This window comes from Perissodus microlepis, chromosome 12, assembly GCF_051167445.1.
Source record: "Perissodus microlepis isolate ML-2025 ecotype Zambia chromosome 12, ASM5116744v1, whole genome shotgun sequence".
NCBI lineage: Eukaryota > Metazoa > Chordata > Actinopteri > Cichliformes > Cichlidae > Perissodus > Perissodus microlepis.
The window spans coordinates 23,558,398-23,583,099 of record NC_140472.1 but is presented as its reverse complement, the minus strand read 5'-3'; the positions used below and the strand labels follow the sequence as shown (position 1 = coordinate 23,583,099).

General features: G+C 40.1%; 3 protein-coding genes across 3 annotated transcripts; 1 reads left to right on the top strand and 2 right to left on the bottom strand.

The window, feature by feature from the left end:
• Nucleotides 1-236: 236 nt before the first annotated feature.
• rgs7bpa (regulator of G protein signaling 7 binding protein a) lies at nucleotides 237-7,402 on the bottom strand. The gene is made up of 6 exons (XM_084945675.1): nucleotides 6,497-7,402; nucleotides 5,426-5,592; nucleotides 2,531-2,661; nucleotides 2,149-2,293; nucleotides 1,427-1,497; nucleotides 237-1,282 (listed from the first exon to the last, which is right to left on the bottom strand). Exons 1-6 carry the CDS (start codon nucleotides 6,644-6,646, stop codon nucleotides 1,191-1,193), a joined length of 756 nt encoding a protein of 251 aa, XP_084801801.1. The 5' UTR covers nucleotides 6,647-7,402; the 3' UTR covers nucleotides 237-1,190.
• On the bottom strand, nucleotides 7,130-19,985 carry rnf180a (ring finger protein 180a). Its single transcript, XM_084945676.1, has 4 exons — nucleotides 15,672-19,985; nucleotides 11,893-12,130; nucleotides 10,851-10,976; nucleotides 7,130-10,461 (listed from the first exon to the last, which is right to left on the bottom strand). Exons 1-4 carry the CDS (start codon nucleotides 16,626-16,628, stop codon nucleotides 10,256-10,258), a joined length of 1,527 nt encoding a protein of 508 aa, XP_084801802.1. The 5' UTR covers nucleotides 16,629-19,985; the 3' UTR covers nucleotides 7,130-10,255.
• Nucleotides 19,986-20,002: 17 nt separating this feature from the next.
• Nucleotides 20,003-22,018, top strand: htr1aa (5-hydroxytryptamine (serotonin) receptor 1A a). Its single transcript, XM_084945674.1, has one exon. The coding sequence runs from the start codon at nucleotides 20,316-20,318 to the stop codon at nucleotides 21,597-21,599; it is 1,284 nt and encodes a 427-aa protein (XP_084801800.1). The 5' UTR covers nucleotides 20,003-20,315; the 3' UTR covers nucleotides 21,600-22,018.
• Nucleotides 22,019-24,702: the final 2,684 nt, after the last annotated feature.

Genomic DNA, 24,702 nt, shown 5'->3' with positions numbered 1-24,702 from the left:
ATGAATGAAAGAAGGACAGAGAGAAAAAAAAAGCACAAATAATGGCATACATGTTTGTTCTTTGAATGCAAACCACCTAATTTGCATTTAACACAGTCAATTTATCTAATTAATTCAGTGTAATTTTACTGTTTGAGCTTTACCAGAACGTGCTAGACAAGTTTGTCTCTGTTGATTGTTTGTCTCCACCCGGTGGACATTTCAGTTCATGCAAGACAATGACAAACACTGGTGGATGAGTTTCAATAACAAAAGTTTTATTAACAATGTAAAATGACCTATATCAGCTTTGACTACTGTACCTTCAGCTTGCCATAAACAGTGATCACTATATTTAATAAGCTGCGCTCTGTCTGCTTGACTGCCCAAGAGAGAGAGATGCTCTCTGCTTATACCAACAGCTTCTTTACTAACCACGTGCAACCTTGAAAATAATTCAGAGAGCATTGCGTAAAGAGTATGTGTATATACAAGTCTAATGTCTCGATTTATAGATAGATATTGTGTGCAAAGAAGTTTTCTTTTGACTATTGTATCATCTATTCCATTTTGAAGCTGGAAAGTTTAAGTTGGGTACAGGTTCTTGTTTTATGGAAGACTAAATTAAGTACATTGAGAAGAAAAACAGCAAGGAACAGAAAACGGAGACTGTAATACACAAACGTATTCTTCACAAACCTGTCATTTCAGCTTAGACAAACGACAGTAAAACTTTGTCATTGCAAGAGCCGTCCTCAGATGTGTGAATAGCATCTGTTCATAAGTTATCACATTATTTCTGACAAAATGGACATTTAGATTCCCTTTTTTTTTTTTAAATAAAAACATAAATCCACTTCATTCACTCAGGCTTGTGGAAGTAACAGAACATTGATATTATCATTTCAGACAAACTCTCATTCCCTTTTACATCAGACAAGCAGATATCGCACTTCGTTTACCAAAAAAGGGGAAAATCTGTTGCAAAATATCTTAAAATATATGTTCATGACTTTTGTTTTCATTACACTGCAGTTACAATTCTTCTTTGTATTACAAAATAAAATTATAAAATGGGCAGCCGTTAAAAAAAAGAGAAAGAGACAATTTATTTGAAAATGGCAGTAATAGATTGGTGGGAGACACAAGTGGTGAAGGACAGTGGGTAATGGTGTCTTTGTTGCCGCCTCCTACCCACAAAGGCGGGGCCCTTAGCTGGTTACCAGGCAACAGAGCCCAAAGAACCGCCTCTTCCTCTGTCGGACTAGTGGGTAGGGAGTCAGGTTCAGCAAACTGCTGTCATCTGGGCGAAAGAACACACAGACACCACAGCCAAGTCATGCATTTTTCCTCATTTGAGCTACGATGCAGTCCACTTAAACCAGTACCTCTGCTTCACAATGAATAATTCTGAAAGTGTTACTGCTTTTTGCGTTTTCTTTCTCACCTTGGTTCTTCAGTGGTAAAGGCATTGTCTCCCTGAGTTTACTGAGAAGGTTCTTCATCTCCCTCATATCCCTGCAGTAATGCAAATGGCTTTTTATGTTGTGTACATAAAGTATCCATAATATATGCAGTACATACTCGCATTCAGAAAAGCACAAAATCAGGTTTCCATGATTGGATTTTCTGGAGACTTTCCTCCCTAACTCGAACTCTTAACTTAATGTTAACCTAGGGACTGTATTTCAATTTATTTCATAATGTATTTCATAGCAGGAGTCGTAAACACACACGGTGTCTAGAAAAATAAGCAGTAGTAGTAAAATAAGTGTGTATACTTTGTGTTTTGAAATGTTGAAGCTTTGACACAAATATCTGATTATTTTTGGTATATTTCTATTGTTTTGTCAACTCAAATCTTAAATCCAACTGTGAGGTAAAACTATAGACCCACACAAACTACATAAATGTAATTTCAAGAAAGCCTTAGCTGATGAAAAAATATAAACATCCCAATGAATCTTATAATACAACATGTATTCCCAGTGTACTAAAATGCAATTTAATGTGATACAATACTTTGCATTATGTTCTTATAGGAAATGTAACAGATTACCCACCAAAATAAATGTGAAATATTTGTTAAATCATAATAAAAACGCAAGTGCAGACACAGCACCTACGTACATCCAGAAGGACACAACAGAACACACTTTGTTTACCTACTTTTCTATGTTTTCTATGTCAGTGGCCACCAGCCAGCAGAGCTGAGGACAGTCAGTGGGGGAGGAAGAGGTGTCCTCCAGAATGGGGATGTCTGAGCTTTCCTCCGTTTTACCATCTAAGCCGGGAAGGCCACATGAGTCGTTACCTAAAGCACACAGAGAAATGCCTTAATCATGTTTCCTCACTAGATACTGACCTAAATTATTTGTCATTTGTACACAGTTATTTGAGTTTACTGATCGGTTTAGTGATGGCATTACTGGAATGACGGTGACGTTAGAGATACAAAATCCCATTTGTCCACATGTTTCTTTAAAAAAATTAAAAACAAAACAAAGCATACTATCTATAAACTATCCATGAGGCTTGTCTGTGTATTAACCTTTCCTGTGGAGCTGCAGCGATCCCAGCAAGCACACAGATTTGAGCATCTCTGTGATGTACATCTCCAGACAGCACTGCAGCTGGATGAAGAGCCTACAGATCTCAGGGTGGATTTCCCCGTCCTCTGGCCTGAAATGGCACATGAAGAGAACAAAGCTTACCAGCCAGGTGGAACTTGGTAGACAAAATAGTCTCTGCAAGTCTCTATAAGCATTACAGTAGTTGTTAATTCATCCGTGTATGTGCTAATCTTGAGTCTGAAACCAGCAGCAGCTTAAATAAATATTAGTACTAAACCAAAAAGTTAAAACAAAGAAAAATGTATTCCACTCTCAGGATGTGTTACTGACATGTCTAATTTGTTTGACTCATTTAAACTGTAAATGCAATATCTGTTGAAGAAATATGATCACCTACATTGGTAACTTATGCACTGCCTGTTCTTGTAATTTCAGGGTGCACATCTGTGTCACATCTGTGACAAATGCGAGTCACATGCTTTTACTTGGAAATATCTTTACTTAAGTGAATAAATGAGGGCTGGACCTGGTGATACTCGTGGTATTTTCTGCGCGTGATTACAGTGAGAAAATCTGTAACCTGAAGAATAACAGCAAATTCTTAATATCAGGTTTTAAGGCCAGAGAGGTTCATGAACTCAAATATGCATTAAAATGTTTGAGCAGAGTGTTTCCTAATCAAAGCTTAAAGTAAGCCTATAGAGTCTGCAATGATAATAAACATACTGTGCTTCTTATCCATGTTTTTTACAGCAAAGTTCAAATTGCTGCTGTTTCTGTGATTGTGCAAGCGTCTATATGTAGTGCTTACTTAACTCCCTGAGAATATATAAATAAAATGCACTGAAGAGATTCAAGCAACACAAAAGCCCGTCACAATATTTTTCATTCAACCGGAGCTGATCATTAGCTTTTATGAGACATCGCAGTAGCTTCACAACTATATTAATCAGGTTTTCAAAGGGAAACAGCAGGTGATATCCAGTGGGTGTAATATCACATGGGAAAGTGACAGCGATAAAAGGCGTGAAACTTGGTACAAATCTTTCTCACACAAATCATGCTCTAGAATTCACCTCTTCCAACAGCAAGCTTCTCCTTGCCATCACCGTCTTGTCACAGTGCTGCTTTACTGTTGCTCAAGCACAGCTGTCACCAGTGCTATCCCTCTAATCAGCTTTCCCCCTGCACATTGGAGGGACCTCGCATCATTCAAACCATTCTGACACACTGGGTTTATTTTATTAAAGGGGAATGAACTGGTTTAATTCAAGCTCTGTGTCTCTAGTAGCAGAGACAGACACTAAGATGGCCGAGAGAGCTTTTAAGGAAGGAGTTTTTAGAATATGTGCTGGTGATGATTATGGCAATGATGCAGATGCTGTTATCAGTGAGAATTTAAGAGTTCTCTCTAAAGCTACTGCACCATCTCCATTTAGCAGCAGAAGCTGGAACATTTAAGAGCACAGTTTCAATGGCTAATAGTATTTTTTCTGCAGATACAGGTATAACTGTATTTAGGTGTATAATTATGAGCCATGCAGTTGAAAAACAACAGTGCAATGGTTCATTTTCCACCACTGCCCTGCTGCATTAAGGTATATTATTATTTAAAGCAACTAAATGCTCCTATTCAAATAAAGTTGCATTCATGATTCATGCATGTGCACGATGGGAGATGTGCACTGAACATATTCAGTGTCACGCATCAAACATGTAGTTTTAAAACCCCACTAGAGTGAATTAAAATAGAAAAGAATGCAGCTTAACACTTTTTAAAACTGGACCTTGTAAAAAATATGGTGACAAATAATTTCTAATAGAAAAGGATCTCTCGTGGTTTTAAATATACAGTATGTCCAGTGGTAGGAATATGCCCCTTCTGCAAGATAAATCATGATGCTGTTATTGTTCCAGCAGCATCCAGGCTTTGGCAAGCAGCTGGCACTGCAGACGTCCTCCAAATCTCTCTCACCACTGGCTTCAGTCTGTCCGATTGTTATTTAAGTAAGTTTGAGTGTGCCAAGTTGGCTGGCATCTTAGCCTCACTGAGGATGTTAAAATCCCAAGCCTCCCTTTGCCCTTCTTCTACTGGCGCTATTGTAGAGGAGATATTGTGGGCCAAGACAGCAGTCCTTTCAGGCTCCTAAAACAGCTGTTTTCCTGTATCTTGAATCAAAGCTTTCATCACAAACAAACCACTTGAAATCTAATTTAGCATGAAAATCTACTCAGAATCACTAAACAGTGAACAAACTTTGGATCTAACCACTTTAATTTACTGTTTCATTGTGATATCATTTGTTTTTGATGAGCAAAAGAAAAAAACTCCCAAAAAATCTGTACTGAAGAAGCCACTCTCTCAATAAATTACAAGAAAAAGAAGAAAGAAAACGTCATTGGCTCCACATTATTGATACTATTATCTCAGATATTAGTCCCGGGAAGCATTCCACTTTCCCTCCACTTTGTGCATTAACGTTTTAGGTCAGCTAATGGGAAGTGATCAGTTACAGTATGTTGTTGTGATTGCTTCCTGGTAAAGCTCTCCTTCTAACAAATTAGAAATGTCATGATTTTTAAAAGCTGATCTCATGTTCTGTTTTCCCACATACTTTGCCCACCACGAAAAAAAAAAATAAAAAAATCAGTCCTTTAATGGGACAAGCATTAGATGGCCTATCGAAAGAACATTCTTATTAAAAAAAACACACAAAAAAAATATTCAGCAGCTCAAATGTTGATACTTGTGCAGGTTTACTTTGGTAAAATTAGCTACTTTTTTAAACTTCCGGCGCTGCAGTGTTGCAGAGCGTTCAGCCACTGATGGCTCTTCATTTTCAGGACCACGGACAGCGTCTGTGCCAACTCACCCCGATATCAAGGAGAGACTGTGGTGTGCCGCTCGCGCCATTTCGCAGCCTTTGGTTCGGGTCCTCAGCATTTCGGCCCGTAACGAAGGACAGTCGACAGTGATCTCGCCAATTGAGATGACCAGCTCACGGTACAGAGCCACAAGTGTATTGAATTCTTGGACGATCTACATTACAGTGAGATAATAAGTCACACAGACACAAAAAGTTATTACCTAACGAACCAGACAAGTAAGCATCACACAAATAAATTGCAGGATAGTCTTTATCCTCAGTCCGACCTGTCAACATGAAAACACGTCAGCCAAGAAGGAAATGCTGAGCAGCATTTTACAGCCCCCCCCCCCCAAACAGACTAATGGGGACAAATAATGCTCCATGTGCAGTTACACTGTCGTGTGCTTCATTTCAAAAATTGCAGCCTTGCACATGTGCAGTCACTGAAGCTTATTGATCCCGCAAAGTAAGAGTGCACGATAAACCAGCTGATTGTTGAATTGGTTGGTTTTCCATCATGCTAAATTTGGTTGTCTGCACAACCACGAAATTTGAGCTTGGGGCACAAGTATTCTGCTCTTTTTGTGCACCTCCTGCATAGCATCCTGCTGTAGTCCTGTAAACGAACAGCGAGGCTCCATGACGATCACTGATGTATGAAAGGGTGAAGTAGGCTTTATCATTCCTGTCAGCTTCTGTCAAAACACATATGTGCCAAGATCATGCACTCCACCATGGGTAATCTTGTCATTCGGGCAATGCTGAAATCATTCCAAATCACCAGCAGCTTTCCACACTTTAAATGCAAATCACACAGTCAATCTGCACGCCGAGGTGTTCTGTTTGGCTTCACTGCCGACAAAGCAATGCAAATGCATAAAGCTATTTTTAGGCTGCTAGACCGGGTTAGAATCTTTTTTTTTTTTTTTTTTTTTGCAGCTATTAAGAGCTGTCGCCTGTGCGGCGTGCATGCACGGGGGTATTGGAACATCATTAAACAAAGAAAGGTTGAGATAATAGCACAGCACTCCTTATCAGAGGCACCGTGCAGGCACTAACGTGCCGCAAACCTACCATTCTGCAGTCGGCCACGGCGCGCTGGGCTTTGCGGGTACTTTCGGTGCTCTCCCTCCTTTGTGAGTCTCGATAAGGAGGCTTGCCGATCTGGAAGATGTTCCCGGCGGATCTGGGGCGATTTTTGCGCCCATTCGATGCAGAACTCATGCATACACATCCACTATTAAAACAGCCCTAAGACAGAACGATTTGGTCTTATCCCCCCAAACTCCACCACTTTCTCTCTTCCTGCCTTACCACCCTGCACCTTACTGTTCACCTTATTCTCTCCTCGATTTACGCTCAGCTCACCTTCGCCAGCTATTGGCTGTGTTGAAACTCGAACGCTATTATTGCTCTGTCTTACGTTCTTTCCTCCTAATGTGGGAAAGGTAGCAATTTTTTCCCAAGAAGAGCCCTAGAGCGCAGGTAAAGTACCGGACGAGCGCCCGTGACTCCTCTCCGCATTGCCTTGACTGCGACGGGGCGCAAGTCACCTTCACTCCAGCAGCACACGGTGCACAGTGAAGACTTCACACCCAACCCGGACTCCAGCTAGCTGAGGTGTCTTTTCTGACGCACCGATGTCAAGAGGGAACGATCGCATTCACGGATATTCTCCAAATGCAACCATTTTTTATGATTGCGCGTTTCCATTAAGCACCAATAAGACGGACGGTAACAGTCTTTTCTTAGCTATACAACCTCCTATTAAGACGAAATAACACGGCCAGTGTCCACGGCGACAATTTCACAGCGTACAACTGTGCCGGAAAACGTCGAAAAACTTAATTCCTGCTCTCGCGGTCTCAAGTCGGCTCCCAGTCTGTTTCCTTGAGTGTTTCCAGCTATTAGGAAGGGCCTATATCTAACCTTGGAGAGGCAGTAGAAGAACAGTTGCTACAGGCCTGACGTGGCTGGCAACACTGCGCACCCAAAGGACGCGAATACTAATAGGGCCCATCAACTCAACCCCCCTCCTCCCCCATGCTGACATATCAACTCCTATACGTATGAAATTGAGGTCACTGGCCACTTTACCTCCACCACAAGTACCGAGTGGAGACAAAAAAGAATGAATTGAACACTTCCGTTAAAAATGAGCCCAAAGTGGTTCTCTTTAGTTTTTAATATCACAAATTATTACTGCGTTTATACTCACATGCATGTTAACTTAACAAGAGCTTAAGTTTCTGTTGTTGCGTGTGTGTCTGTCTACCTTTACAAGAATATAATTAACATAAAGAATGAAAAGGGTGGGCTATAGCTATATTACCGTTACTTAACTGGAAAAAAGTGCACGTTAAGCTTGTAGATAGTGTATCGTTTATTTTACATTTTGGATAGTTCAAGATTTAGCTTCGTTTCGACTAAGAAAAATGCAGTTTTATCATCAGACCCTAAAACACAGTTGGGGTTGAGATATACATTAAAGTTAAAAATGCACAAAGACAAACTATTTTTTTTTTACTGTATATTATGAGTATATATGTGTAACTGATCAATAAACTTTTTTTTTGTCTGTGTGTGTGTCTGATTACACCACAAAAGATCATCCAGGAAATACGTTATTTCAGCATGGACACCGCTTTACTATAAGAGTGCCAGAATCAATTACTGGCTGTTAATGAGTGCTTTTCTCTCCTTGCTTTTCACAACCACAAATAGAAAAGTTTGCAGCAGATATTGTGAATAAATCAGTGAATGTGTATGGAGTGCTCTTCCTGACATGCATTACCATGAACACAAAGGAAGACTTGCGTGTGGAGTTGAAGACGCAATCACATATATTAGTGGCACAAAAAAGGCAAGGCAGAGAATTAGTTTGTGATATTTAGTTTACAACTGTATAGTGACAATTAGTTTAAAGTAAGTTTTTGTGAGCAATGTTTTTGGACAAACAAAAACCCTAAACATATCAGTAGTATGAACAACTACAGTAAAAGTTCAGCAAAAAACAAACAACCAAAGAGAACCATAACAGCCACACACAAAAAATGTAAAAAAAAAAACTTGTCCAAAAGCCAAAAGGAGGCAAGACAAAAAATGGGAGATGAATGGCTAGAGAGCAGAGACCAATGAAGCAATCAGTTCAGTAAAGATTTAAGATTCTCCACAGCTTGGGCCCAAAGTTTAACTACGCATTCTTTAGCTCCACAGATTTAGGCTATGGAGAGTTTAACCCTGGAGAACCCATGGGGTCAAATTTGACCCCATGGTTTCCCTAGAAAACCAATGGGGTCGGCTCTGACCCCATGAGTTCTCCAGGGTTAAGATAAGCACATCCATGAAAGTGAGCAGCCATTGCTGCCAAATGAGCATTTGAAGTTTCCACCTTGTGGCAATCAACTTCTTAGCAGCTCTGAAACCAGCTAAAAACACTTGTCTCTGAGCCTTATGCAATGTAAGTTGATCTAAATAATTTAAAATTGAAATGTATGGGGAAAGTGGACCAGAAGTATGTAATAAACACAGATTTTCTTAAACCATCATTTACAGCAAGCTAAGCGGCACTGACTAATGTCTAGTTTTAGAGCTGTGAGCAATGCATCCACACTGAGATTAAAAGCCTGGTGCATACTTTATATGAAGCTGCTATAGAAATAATGGAAACTTGTAGAAAAAGTTCAAATAAAGGAGTTTTTTATATCCCAAACTAAAAGTTTGAAATGTGTAAGATGTGTGAGATGTGTGAATTCTTTGGCAAAAAATAGAAATGACCTAAAATGTCTTAAATAAAAATTTGTTGCATCTACAAACCTGTATGAAGTTTAAATGTTATTTCATATAAATTGTAATAAGTGAAACTAAACATGCATGTAGCCAATATAGACTCACCAGTAACCTAACATCCAAATCTGTGGAAGGAAAACCAGAGAGAAGGGAGGGAGCATGAAGGGAAACAGGAAGAACATGCAAACTAAACACAGAAAGTCCTCACCTGACCAGACCATTTAAAACCAGAACCAGCAGTACTGAGCACTGCACCACCATCATGGTGCCCCCATCATGTATAAGCATTATTAGCATTAGTAATATGTTGGGGAAAGCATTCATGAAACCACAAATGAATGTTCCCATACCTTAAAGCACATTTTTTTTTGTGTGTTTTGCTAACGTTTCGTTTCGTTTTTCTTATTGCGATATCCAACCTCTACAGTCTTATTAGACCCTCATCAGTCTGTTTTCTTTTAACTAAGATCTGCTCATTATTTTGGTTAATTCCACTTACAGGAATGCAACAAGGATGCAATTTAAACTTATTTTGCATTGAGTGTTTGCTGCATTACAATATGTTTAATCAACAGTAACACATCTTAAAAATGAAGTGTCTGCAGTGGATGGAAGTTGGTAATTAAAAATTTCACATTGAAATTAATATGTCCTTGGACATTAGAAAAGTAATCACACTGGGAACAGTTCAAGTGGCTGTGCTGTTAAACAAAAGTTTAGGCATTGAAAAGTGTAATGGGATCATGTTGAAACACTGCAGCCTAACATGTTATATTAACATGCTGTTCATTATGTTGAGACACAAAACTGAGAACACTGGATTTTCCTTATTTCAGTGATTTATTAGAGATGTGAAGCTAGCACACTGATGGTTTTCCTCTACTACACCTCCTCACCTGCTTGAAATTCACTCACTGCGTTTTCATTAAACCTTACAGCTTAAGTTGACCCCCCTTTTTTTAAAATTTGCATATGCACTTGCATGCTTGCTGCATCATGTTTATGTTATGTCCTCACTCCCCTTTACCCTTTGCTGCCAGGGCATCAAAAAGAGGGGAAGAAGAAATAGCAAAGAAAGCAGAATATGAAGAACCCAATAACCCAGTTCACTGAGTAGATGTAGATGATGACCATGTCCATGTCAAATCGCCAGCCACGAGTGTCATCCTCGAAATCCATGGTGTCCAGAGGGTAGCCTTCTCCGTGGGGGAACTGGCGTCTAGCAATAGGACTCGACTGCCTCTGGAAGCCTGGTTTAAATGAGAAATAAGTCATTTTGTGTAGTTAAAAAAGCAACAATTTCCTCTGGGGTAATTAACACACATAACCTCAGTGTTTTGATAAATGTTAGACGACAGATTTTGATACAACTAGAGCTGCTATTGAAGACATTTACAAATTCATACAAATGAAAAATGCACAGGATTATTTTTAGTCTTCTGTGAGGCCTTGAGGTACAATTACGATAAATAGGTAGCACAGCATACACGCGTCATATTGTCTAAAGTCACAAACAACAGCGCTCTTTAAGTGCAGCTTCATAAAATACTAGCTATGCTTTATCTTTATATATTTTTGCTGTTGTTGCAGATGACGTTGCTTAAATATGACCCCACTTTAGAGGGAATTAAAAACTTGCCTCCAAAGATGCGGAAGAGTTTTCTGCAGCTCGGGAGAGGCCACTTTGCACAGCTTGCTTTCTGAAAGTTCTGTTTCCGGGAAAGGTATTCCTTTGGAAAGAATGTTCTTGCTGTTTGGTTTAGCTCTATATAAATACATATTTTAAAAAAGACACAAAGTTAATGCAATAAAAAAAAACCTGACCATTTTAATCACTTCTTCATAGCTTGGCTAGATATGTTTGATTTACTCAACACATTCACTAACAGCACATGTAGCGTCACTTGCTTCTCTGATTATCTCCTTGTTCTGTGACCTTGGCTTTGGTAATCAACACGACAGTCTAATCTTGTCATCTAATCATTAACAAGAGCCCTCAGTGTTTCTACAGTCCTCCTCACCATCTAATCCATGCTACTATATACATCTAGAAATAGGCTGGGATGAATAATAAAAGTTTTTCAGTGATTCATAAATTTGACCAAAATCAAACCAAAATTGTATCTAATAAATTATCCCAAGGTGACAAAATACATTTGTTAGCACACACCACAGAAATATACACCATACATATATTATTACAGTAATAACTACTATTATACTGCTTAACATTGTGGTGAAAATGTTTCCCTACAGCTTTAGGGTTCCACTTTTTACTGGTTTAAAGAAACCCTAAAACATCTGCTCCTATTATTACAGTTCATTTCCACCCACGGGGAATACTACTTCTTATTTCCATTAGAAAGCACCGAATCAAAGTGCTCAGACTGTGTTTGATTTTGTCTTCTCAGTCTAAGTGACTCATCTGGTCAAAGCTGAACTTAGGTCTACTCTGCTCCCTGTGGGACATCTGCAGCTGGGCCCTCTGAACAATCTGCAGCTTAGATGTTGTGTAGCAGCCAACATAGGAATAAAAATATAGCTGAAATCGTTTGTCTTTAATGTCAGATTTTTACATGAAGTTTTTTTTTTTTTAACCTTTCTCGCTTTATTCAGTCTTTAGTGCTGAGGAAGTTTGATTAAGTCATTATACAGTAAGTGGTCCTTGCTCATCATCTCACCTTTTTGGAAGAAAACATGTGTGATGATTGTTCTGCACAGGGGGCAGGGGGTATTAGTGGGGCTGTTCTTAGCCAGCGTCCTAAGACAGGGCTCACAGAAGATGTGATTGCACGGGTGGCACATGTAAGGACTGAAGTACACATCCAAGCAGACAGCGCAGATGTAGCCCTCTCTGTCCCCGGTAGTCAGGGCCTCATCGTCCTCACTGCTGCTGCTGGATGGGTTTCCTGTTGAACTCTGGGAAAAAACAGAAGTAGAAAAGAACATTTTAATTGTTAAAAATATCTTCTCTTGCGTGACCACAAACCTGCTTATGTTTGCGTGTGTGCATATTTAAAGCTCCAATATTAGAATGATAAAACCCATTTTTGCACAGTTTTGGCTATATGGACTAACCCAGGGGTGGGCAATCTCAGTCCACGAGGGCCGGTGTCCCTGCAGGTTTTAGATCTCACCTTGGGTCAACACACCTGAATCACATGATTAATTCGTTACCAGGCCTCTGGAGAACTTCAGGACATGTTGAGGAGCTAATTTAGCCATTTAAATCAGCTGTGTTGGTTCGAGGACACATCTAAAACCTGCAGGGACACCGGCCCTTGTGGACTGAGATTGCCCACCCCTGGACTAACCTCTGAGACAGTTATATTAGTATCTTGCCTAGGATTGGATAACAGCAATAAGAGAGAGCAATCCAGAGATTTGACCCTTCACGTATGAGATGTTAAGTATAAATTATCACTACAAGATGCTACCAGTTAGCACTAAATATAAGTGAAAATGTCCTCTTTCACAGTTCTCTTCTATTTGAATTTCTTTTCTCTTTTGATGAATGTAACCCTCTTTGACACCCATCCAAACAGCATAATAATATGTGTGAGGACATGAGGGTGTCAGGTGTGAGTTCAGTCAAGTGAAATGTCTGCCTACCTACATTTTCACACATCTTACTGTAAAGCACAAACATTGTTTGTTAGAGAGAGCAGTCTGACCCATTATAGGCATTAGTTCAAACTCCTATTACTTCATGGAAAACCAATAGAGGTGCATCTTAGGATGTGTCACTTTATATCTGTTGCAGTTTGTCAGTTAAGCCCTACTATGAGCCCTCTTAACCTCTATTGGATAAAAACAGAAGGTGGGTTTTAGATCTAGTTAGTATTCTCTTTCATCATGCAGAGCATCTGCTACACTCTTTCCTTACTTCCTCTCTTCTCCTCAACAGTTAATTTATCCTCATCACTCACTTTTTATGGTTCCAAATTCCAGCTATAACTCCATGATGTAACAAAAGCTCTTTTTTTAAAATAGTAGCTAGGGCTTTCCAAGTCACCCACCGCCTCCTCAAACACGTGTTGTGTTGGCAGACCCCTGAGAATTGAAGCTTCACTGTTTAAAAAGAATCCTGGGGGTGTTTCCAAAGTAATTACTATTTTCTCACCCTAGGGGAGCTCCAGGGACTTCCCAGTCACATCAGCCCATCCTCCCAAGGTGTGTCATTAAAGAGAGGAGAGAACACAGAGCACAGGGTGTCTAAGTAAGCATAGATGCTGAGGCTCTCCTGGCAACATGTATGGTGACATGCCAGTTTTGTCTAGGTTACAATCATATACTGGTATATAAATGAATAAGAGTGTGCTCTATGACATAGAGAACCAAAGTTTAGACTAAAAAAAACTTGCTAATTTATAGATAAACCTATAATTGAGTGAAGCTCTATTTGATAACGCTGCTGCACCACAAACAATTTGCATTTCCTTCACAAAATGTGTTTCTGCAGAACAGAAGCTAAAACCACATTTTAGCTTTTTTCCAGCAGCTGGAAACAAGCCAACACTAAACGTCTCTGCATTACTCAGGATGAAATCACATCCTGTGGTTTGTTTTTATACAACAGCATCTCATCTAGTTTTGTCCTACGACACTTTTCTCAGAAACAAATTCAAACAAGCCAGCACAAACCAAGAAGGCAGCCACATGAATGCAGTAAGTTAAGACAGTTTAAAAGGGGGAATAAAAAAATGTAAAACATTCTGTATTGTACAAAATATTGATAAAACACATTGTGAAAATCCAAAATCAAAACCAGGGTATCTGACCAGTGTGGCCAATAGCAGCGTGTGTTCTAGGTTTTTATATTCTCCCAATCGAGAATAAGTGCAAAATTTCTGAAATTCAATTTTCACAGAGCTGATAAATGATTGTAAATAAAGATTCAACATGATAAATGAGCAAGAAATGGGTACTGGGTAACAAAAGTAATTGTTTAAAAACATATTGAATATATGTTGGCTTTTCAATGTCTTTATCAGTCTAAGGAAAAAATGCCTTTTTTCTGAAAGTTAGCTGAGAACATCAATATATAAGGGTGTGCTAAGTGTGGAGCAGGAGCAAGGTGATGATTGGCTTAGCTTAGGATAAATGGAAGCAGAAGGAAGAAGCTAGCTGGCTTCATCCAGTGTACACCAAAATGCACCCGCCTTCAAACCTATTTGAAAATCCGTTATTTATTTATTTTTATTATCAGGACATAATAAAAAAAAAGAAATCATTTGGTTTTTGCTAGAGTCTTATCAGCTTCAGATGAATGACAACACATTATATGCTACAGTGTCATTATCTATTTATCAAGCCTTTACAGCAATGGAGACACAGCGTATGAAAAACCAAGCATACCCTATCATTCAGTAGTTTGCAGAACTATTCTTAGCAGCAGTAAGTTTAAATAATGTCTTTCTGTATGATTTTATCAGTGTCTCATATCATTGTGGGGGAAATCTGAGCCATTCTTTTTTACAGCGTTGCTACAGTTCACTCAGATTTGCAGGCATTTGTTCATGCACAGCTCCCACGACAGCATTTTATTTGGGAGTAGGTCTGGACTTTTTTCCTTTCTTTTTCAGCCATGCTAGCAGATTTGCTGGTGTGCTAAGGTCCTGTTGCATGACCCAGTTTATTTACACACCAAGTCCAATGAATAACAGATAGGAATATCTTAACTAAAAACAGCACAATCTGTAGCAGGACAAAGGATTAGGAAATCGATCATACGAAAGTATCGAAGAAACTAATTTGACTTTCGGTAACAGAGCAGTCAGAGTAATTTCAGTCTGCCAACGTGACTGCAGCTCTGCGGCAGCCAATCAAAATGGAATCTGCTCTTTTGTCTGGTCGGTTTTGAAGGGCTCTCTGCCCAAGCCTCATCATGCAACTAATTCAGATGTAACCCCACTTTAAACCGCGCACACAATGGCTATTGAAATGAGCTGGTTGCTGATATAGCTTTCGAGAGCCAGAGTCTAGATGAAACAAACAGACACACACACGTGTATGCTGTAATATAAAGTACCATGAGTAAAAACAGTGAAAAATAGATGCAGTGCAAAAAAGCCCCCAAACAAACCCCAACAACAACAAAACAGAAACAGGCCTAATGTTTGTACCTGTTGTTTTGTACCACATGATTATGTGCATGCAGCCTCTGTTTCTTTCTTTCTTTACTACATATACCTGCCATGTTGTGCTATAAATACTTCTTTAGTAAGAGTAAGTCCTGAGTATAAATCTCAGGACTTACTCAGTTAAAAACCTTTGTTATTTGGTGTGTCTTTAATCCTTAAAGTCCATAAAGACTACATATTAAAAAAATAAATTATCCTGGGTATTAATTACTGGATCTAGTAATTACTAAATCATTTAGTGATCTAATAACTGCCTCTGTGACTCATCTCGTGGTGATACTTAAACGTCTGTGATGCCAGTGTGCAGTGCCAGTCACCTGTCTGCTCTCTTGCTGTTGATTTTGTCTCCATTTCTCCCTTCTTCGCTGTCTCCTCCTCAGACTTTTAATCCTGTTCCTCTCCCTTTTACTCATCCTCCTCTCACAAGGAACACAAGGTTGTGCCACTGCTGAGGTCACGCTTTGACTCATCACCCTTACCACCCCGCTGCCTCCTTCATCACCATCCTCCACGTTCTCTTCATCACCCTCATCCTCTCCTTCCCCTCTTAGCTCATAGAAGGTCAAAGATCGTCCAGTTGCTGACCCTGGTCTCACCTCCACCCAGAATGGATCTGGCTCCCTGAATGAACTTAGTGAGTAGAGGTGCAAATCTCCTGCAGCTGGTCTGGATAAAGGTCTCTGAGGTGACCGGGGTATGGACCTGGTATGAGTAGCAGGTCGACGGGACAGTGCGTTTGAACTGGAAGTGAAGGTCCAGTTGCAGCCAGTGCTCTGGAGTCGAGAGCAGGTGTGTCCTCTCTGCAAGTTGCTCGATCCTTCTCCAAGTTCCAAAATGTTGTTTAACTGATGATCAGAATTATTACTTGACAAACTTCCAGTGCTTTCTCTTCTCTGTCTATACTGTGTTTCATCTCCATGTGTTTCATCTCTTTCCGCCATTCTTCTTTCCATGCTTTTCCCTCTTTCTCTGCCTTCCAAATCTCCAGCAGTTATTGTCTCCTCGCCCCTGTCTTGGTTTTGCTCTCTCCAGCTTCCTTTGTTGTCCTCACTGCAGGTCTTTTTGCATGCTTTTCCTCCTGACAGCGCAGGTCTCACCAGCACATTGCTTGACCTTCCCTCGCCTGCTGGATTTACACTCCTTCGCCTAGATCTCTCCACCTTTGGTGTGTGAGTCTCATTAGTACTGGTTTCCTCACCAGCATCCTCAGCTTCGCTACATCCGACTCTGTTCGAGACATTTACACTAGAAGCTCCCACATGGGAGCTCATCATGGCTCATTCAAAGCACCTCGCCCACCAGTGGAAGACATCTGAAGCAACTTCACCCAGTTAGCCTGGTTTTTCCCCTGTCATCCTTTTCCTGCTCTTCTTTCCCACTTCTTCTGGATGTATAGATTGAAGCTCTTTTTAAGAGCTACAGGGACTGTTCGAGTGCAGAGGTGGTGAGCAGTGGTGCTCTCTATCCTGCCCCTGTTAGCCCACTGGGGCATTCCACTCTGTTAACAAAGACAAAGTCCCCATAGTGAGCCCCACTGCAATAGGTGCACTGTTAACGGGCTTGCTATTGTCCTTCATGACCTATAGAAAGCACACCACTATGGAACCAGCAGACTCACAAAAATCAAGTGAAATAGCCAGAGCCACCTTTTTTCCCCTCATGCCCACAACTGTGGTGTCAGCTTTTTTCACTCACTGGTTGATAAGCACAACACAGTGTGTGTGTGTGTGTGTGTGTGTGTGTGTGTGTGTGTGTGTGTGTGTGTGTGTGTGTGTGTGTGTGTGTGTGTGTTGCTGCTGCTTCCTTGTTAAAGCATTTCAGTGGTCTAGCAAATAAAATGTTGCTTTGTTCCTTTATTTTTTTAAAAGGCAAAGAAGAGAATAAGAGATTATTTACTGCTGTTAACAGCAGAATTTATTTTTCCTGAATTAAAAAAAGATGTGTATGAAAAACATTCAATTAAATGCATTTTTATTTATATAGGCAAAAATCACAACAACAGTTGCCTGAAGGTGCTTTATACTGTAGGGTAAAGATGTGACAATAATACAGAGGAAACTCCAACAATCAGACAAAATCCCAACAATTTATCAGTTCTTGGTTACTGGAATTTAAGGAGCCCGCTTTATAACTGAGGTTCTATTAAAAAGTTATTACATGAAGTTATATATTAGTATTTATCAAAATAATCATCCTTTCCACCCTTTCCCATTGTGAAGGTGGCTCTTCACACCTCCCTCACCTGTTTTCTATTCCTTCATTCTCATTGTATTCTTGACATTTCCTCTCATCTTTTGCCAAGTTGTTTTGTCAGTTTGTTGCGTCAGTCTAGTGTCTTGTCTCTTTAATGTATTTATCATTTCCTGGCAATCTGATCTTTTATCCATCACTTATAGAGCAGTTAAATGAAAGCACTAAATTTATCCTCATTTTTTTTCAGCACTTAGCTTTTATTACATGCTTTTATCATTTTTGCAGTGACTGTCATGTCTAATTGTTTCAAAGACAAATGACAAGAAAGGGTGATTTGTATCCCTTTAAAGGTGTCTGTCTTTGATAAAATTGTCATTTTAATAAGTACTTCTGTTACTTAGATTTTGGTTTCGCTGACATTCTGAGAAAATTGAGTGGCTCCCTCAATGCCAAGCAGTCAATCTGGAATTACATCAAGAGACAAATAAAAGTCAGATGTTATACAAAAGAACAGCGGCAAGCACTCAAAGATGCTTTGTACAACCTACCTGCCAAGTACCTTGAGAAAGGAAGAGAACAAGTGCCATTTATGGCACAGTGACAACCCCAAATTTTAATTTGATTTACTTTTTTGTTCTTTCTGATTCACCACTCTTTGGTTGAAAGTGGTAATATGTTTTAAAACATCCTTGCATACCCTCCCCCTTCAAATTTAACACAAGGCTATATTTACCTGTGTCGTGTCAGCTGATTGCCACACACACTAGAAGTATTATACAGAAAAAGCATGAGACTTCCTAATCTAATCATTGTACTGGTATTTCAGAAGCTTCAGAGGGATGGGAAAACAATACATCCATTTTGATTATAAACTCCAGTATAACCAACACAGCAGATTCTCGCAGTTAAAATCAATGTTAAGTGTCTAAAAACTGAAACCATCCTACAAAAAGAATGCAGAACAAGGTTTTTTTTAAAACAGAACTTTGGAGTTTTTTCAAACACGTTGAGTATTATCCTTGGTGGGGGGGCACCTGGAGGCACAGGCTGGGACTATTGTTGGATGAGTCTTATCCCAAGTTAGCTTTAGTGATTTGAAAAAAAAAGTATCTTACAATCATGTCACTTTAGAACAACGGTAACCCTTTAGCTGGTCATAAACTAATTCACTGTAGCATCCACAACAGAAGCCAGGTCTGCCAAATTCTGGATTCTTGAGCCATATGCTGTGGCAAAAAAAAAAGTAGATCTTTGCACACAGTCTGATGAAAGCGAAAAAAGGTTGGAATACTACTGTCCAGATATTGCAGCTGTCAGCTATTATAGAAATGGTGATCAGTTTGTAGGAAAAAACGTATTTCAACAAATACAGAAAATATAAATTGCCCATTATGTGCTCTGTTTGTACACATTTTGTTGTCCATTTAAGCTTTTGTCATTTCTAGCTTTTGCAATTTTCACTTCATGGCCCTTTTCCCAAATTGACATTTTGCATCTAAATATCTTTTCTTTTTAAATTTGTAATTATCACCTGGCCTTAGGGCCTCTGTGTGGAATTCCAATGAGAACTTTTAAGATTTTTTTAAATACGTTTTTTAGACTCACTTATCTTTCATACAATCACCTCATAACAGACACTCACCCACAGCCTCCATCCCTCCCCTTTGAGAAGTTCCATCCTCACTAACTGCGTTTATTCAGACTCCACTCTGACTCACAGCTGACATTATTTATTGGCTCGAATACACTTGAACACAAGGCAACGGCTACAGCTGTTTTCAAGGGAACCCCCTCCTTCCTGTAATGTACGCACACAACCTACCCTGAACTCATATGCTCTGATGGAGCAACGTCCACCATTTGGTGCAATATCATTCGCGTACAGCAGAGGGCAGCAGCGTTCCTTTCAGGACTGCAGAGGAGCTGTTCCTGGTCCTGAAACTATTTTTCTCTCAGCGCTCTGGACATTTGAACTTTTCTCCCTTTCACATCAAAATTGCAAAGCTCCACTCGTAAACACGCTGTACGAATTTCTCGGTTCTAGTTCAAACTGTTTTAAAATATTTTTTAAAGATCCGTTTCAAACGAAGTTGCTTTACACAAAATCTTCATGGAAACCGACGATAGATACTTAAAAAAAAAAAAAAAAATGTATCCGTCTTAGGTAGCCCAACGACAAATTTGCTTCATTTGATAGTTAATTTTATGATATCTCGTTATATTAAAAAAAGAAAGGAAAAATTCCTGGTTACTAGTTCTGGCTGATACCAACCCTTTCCGATGAAGGCTAAAACTAAACTTTAAAAAATGAATAAATAAACAAAATACTTTTGTCAGTGAGTCCAAAGAGTAAAATAAAGGAGATACAAAAAGGACAGTAGCTCTCTGCACCCTCGGCGGCGGTCTGTGATGAAAAACTGAGCAACAAGGAGAGTAAAGGCACAAACCTCCAGGACGACCTCCTCCCGGTCTGACGTACCTAAAGCTGTTGGTATAAATGAATTCACGGCGTCACCAAGCTCAGATGATTCGCAGTACCAGTGTGCGCACCCGGCTGTCAACACTCATGGGCTACAACATACACAGCCCCCTCACAAGCACGTCTGCGTCATGCGTCCTGAGAGCGACAGCACGAGCCCGGTAACTCCGATGGACCCGGTAAAACGCACAGCGGCAGCAGCAGTCTGAGGGGGCTGACTGACTCCTGCTTATTCTTCCACTACTCCCCACTACTTTGGGAAAAGTTTCGCTCTGAGTGTGGTTGCATTATGGATTTTATAACCACAAGCAACAACGACAGCAACGCGACCAGTGTTTACCCCAGTGGGGGGGACGTGGTTGCCGACTGGAACGGGGGTGAAAATGTCACGGGGTCCGGGTCTCTTCCAGATCTGGTGCTAAGTTACCAGATTATTACCTCAATGCTCCTGGGGGCCCTTATCCTCTGCTCCATATTTGGCAATGCGTGCGTCGTGGCAGCCATCGCCCTGGAGAGATCTCTCCAGAATGTGGCCAACTATCTGATCGGATCCCTGGCCGTGACAGACCTCATGGTTTCTGTGCTGGTCCTGCCAATGGCGGCCCTGTATCAGGTTTTAAACAAGTGGACTCTGGGGCAGGAGATCTGTGATTTATTCATCTCTCTGGATGTACTGTGTTGTACATCATCCATCCTGCATCTGTGCGCAATTGCTTTGGACAGGTACTGGGCCATAACGGACCCTATTGACTATGTAAATAAACGGACACCAAGGAGAGCTGCGTTCTTGATTAGCGTCACTTGGCTAATTGGTTTCTCCATTTCTATTCCGCCTATGTTAGGCTGGAGAAGCGCCGAAGACAGGGCAAACCCCGACGCCTGCATGATCAGCCAGGACCCGGGCTACACCATCTATTCTACGTTTGGAGCTTTTTACATCCCTCTTATCCTCATGTTAGTTCTATACGGACGAATATTCAGAGCTGCTCGGTTTCGGATTCGAAAGACAGTGAAGAAAGCAGAGAAAGCAAAAGTGTCAGAAAAGTGCTTGAGTGTGTCTCCGGCCATCTTTCACAAGAAAACCAACGGAGAGACCGGCGGCAAAGGCTGGAAGCGCGGGGATGAGTCTAAATCCAGCTCTCCGTGCGTAAATGGCGCGGTGAAGCATGGAGACGAGGGCGAATCATTGGAGATCATAGAAGTTATCAGCAACTCAAAGACGCACTTGCCTCTGCCCAACACTCCTCAGTCCTCCTCGCACGGCTATGAAAACATGAATGAAAAGAACTCGGGGGTGAAGAGAAAGATCGCGCTGGCCAGGGAACGTAAAACGGTGAAAACACTCGGCATCATTATGGGAACTTTCATCTTCTGCTGGCTGCCCTTTTTCATCGTTGCACTGGTACTGCCTTTCTGTGCAGAGAGCTGCTACATGCCCGAGTGGCTGGGCGCAGTCATAAACTGGCTGGGCTATTCAAACTCTCTCCTCAATCCCATCATATATGCCTACTTCAACAAAGACTTCCAAAACGCTTTCAAGAAGATTATAAAATGCAAATTCCACAGACCATAACCAGAGTTAAAAAAAGAAAAAAAAAGAAAAACGTTTACGTTTATTTAAATGCGGATACGTTAATCAGAGAGCGGGGATGTTCAGTGACTGTATAGAAACAGCAAAAAGACAAAAAAACAACAACAATACACAGACTTTCATTCAGGGACAGTCCCTTTTAGTCGTGTCTTAAGGATGGTGTAAAAATAATCCACCGGTGAAACAAGTCAATATAGAAACTTTCGCTGTTAATGTACAAGCTCATGTTTATTCAGTGTTGTAGCTACAGTATATAGCTTATATGCGACGGCAGCCATCGTTGTATTGCCATGCAAGACGTGTCCTGTGCTGTTTCAATGCATTTTATCATGAGGCACGCGGGGTTTCCGTCCCATGTCATGAGCTGTGTAGCACTGAAACAATAAAAGCAATCAAAGTTTGTCACGAAGAAATATGAGTGAATGTTTGTTTAGAAGCAAAAACGAGAAAAGAAGAGAGCAGAGGCCCATTATGAAAAATCACACTTTCACTTATAGGACATGCCTCGTCATATATCTTCATATAGATAATAAGGAATGAGTGATTTTCCTATGTTCTTGAGCACACGAAGCAGTGGGCAACTTATCAGTTTGCTTTGACAGGCCAACACACTGATGATGATGAGTGATGATCAGGTTATCAGTGCATGGTGTATTTAAGGTCTTAGAACAAATGGGTATCAAATGAAGCCCAGTGTCTAGCCATCAAATCCACCTCAGAGTTGAAAGCAAAAGAAGATGGGCATTTTTCTTCTAAAATGAGAACTGGTATTGCATTTATGATACGATGCATTCTCAATCTCCCTGTGGCTCTTCTCATTTTGGCCTCCTCTCTTCTCTATTTCTGTCCCTTGAGTGTTAGAGAAAGACAGAAAAAACAACAGACTGACAGTGAAAGTAAAATTACTCAGAGAAAAACCAAGAGAGGGAGTCTAACTCGTTTCTCTTGTATAGGATTGTTGTGCAGTTCTCCATCGAGGCTTATTGAGAACTACATAGACAGCTTGTTACATCATCAACCTCAAGAAAATCTGTGCTAAATTTAGTCCACACACACACGTACACACACACACATACACATGTGTGCACACTCATAATAGCACATAGTTTAGAGGGTTACTCAGAAAAATAGGCCACATAATAAAAAGAGTTGCAGGAAACCTCCTCACTGTATAACTGCTATCATCTATCAAGCAAATCCCAGACACAAATCCACTTACAGTAGATAGAGAGATAAATGCTGTCAGGCATTAAAAGAGGAAGGAGGAAAACAACTTTCAGGAAGAAGCCCCAATCAGGCCCACTTCCTTCACAAGATGGGTGGCTATCTGAAGCATTGCCATGGCAACACATCAAGCCCAAGGCATCGAGGTTGGTCAGATATGAAGGCAGGCTGGCTAGGGACAGACAGGAATGTGAGACATACAGTAGCATGACAGTTTACAGGTGACACCTGTGGCATGCCAAGTTAGCTCATACTCTGCTGGGTGATCGTATGTGAGATAAAATTACAGTATATCTCATTTTTATCACTGCAAGGAGCCTTTTCACCAAGGATTGCTTTTTAAATTGGGATTTCCACTTTAAAATATCTTGAATAATTCCAGTGAAAATTATAACTTTCTTTCCTCTACCTTCTCTTACATTCTTCTCACAAACCTGCCTCTCTTTGAGACTATGTTAGTGATTCAAAAATGTTTTATTAATGTTTTAATACCAATGCAAAGAATGCTGGTGTATCAACAGCTAATGAATGAAATATAATCCATTAAAACAGCTGCAGTCCCACTTAAGAATCACATGCATGGAAAGAAACAGTACATTGTTTTGTAAATCCCTATTTTTACACACGTAAAAGTAATAAAGGTCTAATGTATGGGCCAATTGTTGAATTTAATTTAAGGCTTGCAATTACATCTCACGACCTTCATTAATTAATGTACATTGCAGTGGTACTAGTACAAGAAAGAAGTAGTCAAATAAATGAAGACTCTATCAAATAATAATGATTATAAGAAATTAATAAATATATTTTCTAGATATAATAAATATCTTGCAAAGGATTAATAAAAACAAAACAAAAAATGCACTTTATTTTTCATTTTATTTGAGGAATGTTTTATATGAGGAAGTGCATATCACTAAATACCGCACACCTACTGCTGCACTGTAAAGTAACAGTTATCAGGCTTGTTTATGAGTAAGAGAAAACACACTCATAGTGTGGAGAACGCTGCTTTTGCTTGTATGTGTAAAATCTGGTGGTTTTTAAAAGGGAACTAACAACACAGGCCAATAAAATTTATTTCACATAAGTGATCAAGTATTAAATCAAAAGTGTGAAACAGAAATGTATTCTCAGTCTCTTGCCTGTTTCTGTGATGCATTGATTATTGTTCTGATAACTGATATTATGTCATCATAAATGATGATGGATGATGAAGGCTTGTATGTCAAAAACACAGGGGAGAGGTTTGTTTTAGGTTAAAGATGAGAATAAAGCCATTTAAAATATTATTAGAAAAGAGAGTTCCTTGGATTTCTTTGATGATTTCATTTCCAAAGAGCACCTGAAACAATAAACTAATAGGACAGGAGGATGTCATACAACCCCTCTGTCTCTCCACGCCCGGGTTTCTCCATCTGATCACTTTGCTCTGTGGCCGGTTAGAGTAACATGAATGCACTTAAAATGCTTTTGGGAAAATTAATCCTCTACCTATGACCTCTAGGCTCATAACAGGCTCAGAGAAACACATACAGATTGTGGTGTGAGCCAATGAGCAGAAATGAGTATATTTCACAACTATGAGTCACACTGTGTGTAAGACTATTACTGTAGAATCATTACATTTTGCTCCTGCTGTATGGGATTACGAAGTAGATGACCTTCTTTGAACTACGCCGTACTATCAAAGGGATCGGTTGTGGAAGTGCATTAATCCCAATCACTCTGGGAATCTTGAACGTAATATAGGTATGTGGGTGCACTGTGATGACGCAGGAGCTTTCCTTCAACCCAGCAGGAGAGGAGAGGAGGATGCTTATATAAAATGCTAGCCTATCGGTAACAGGGGGATTAGCCT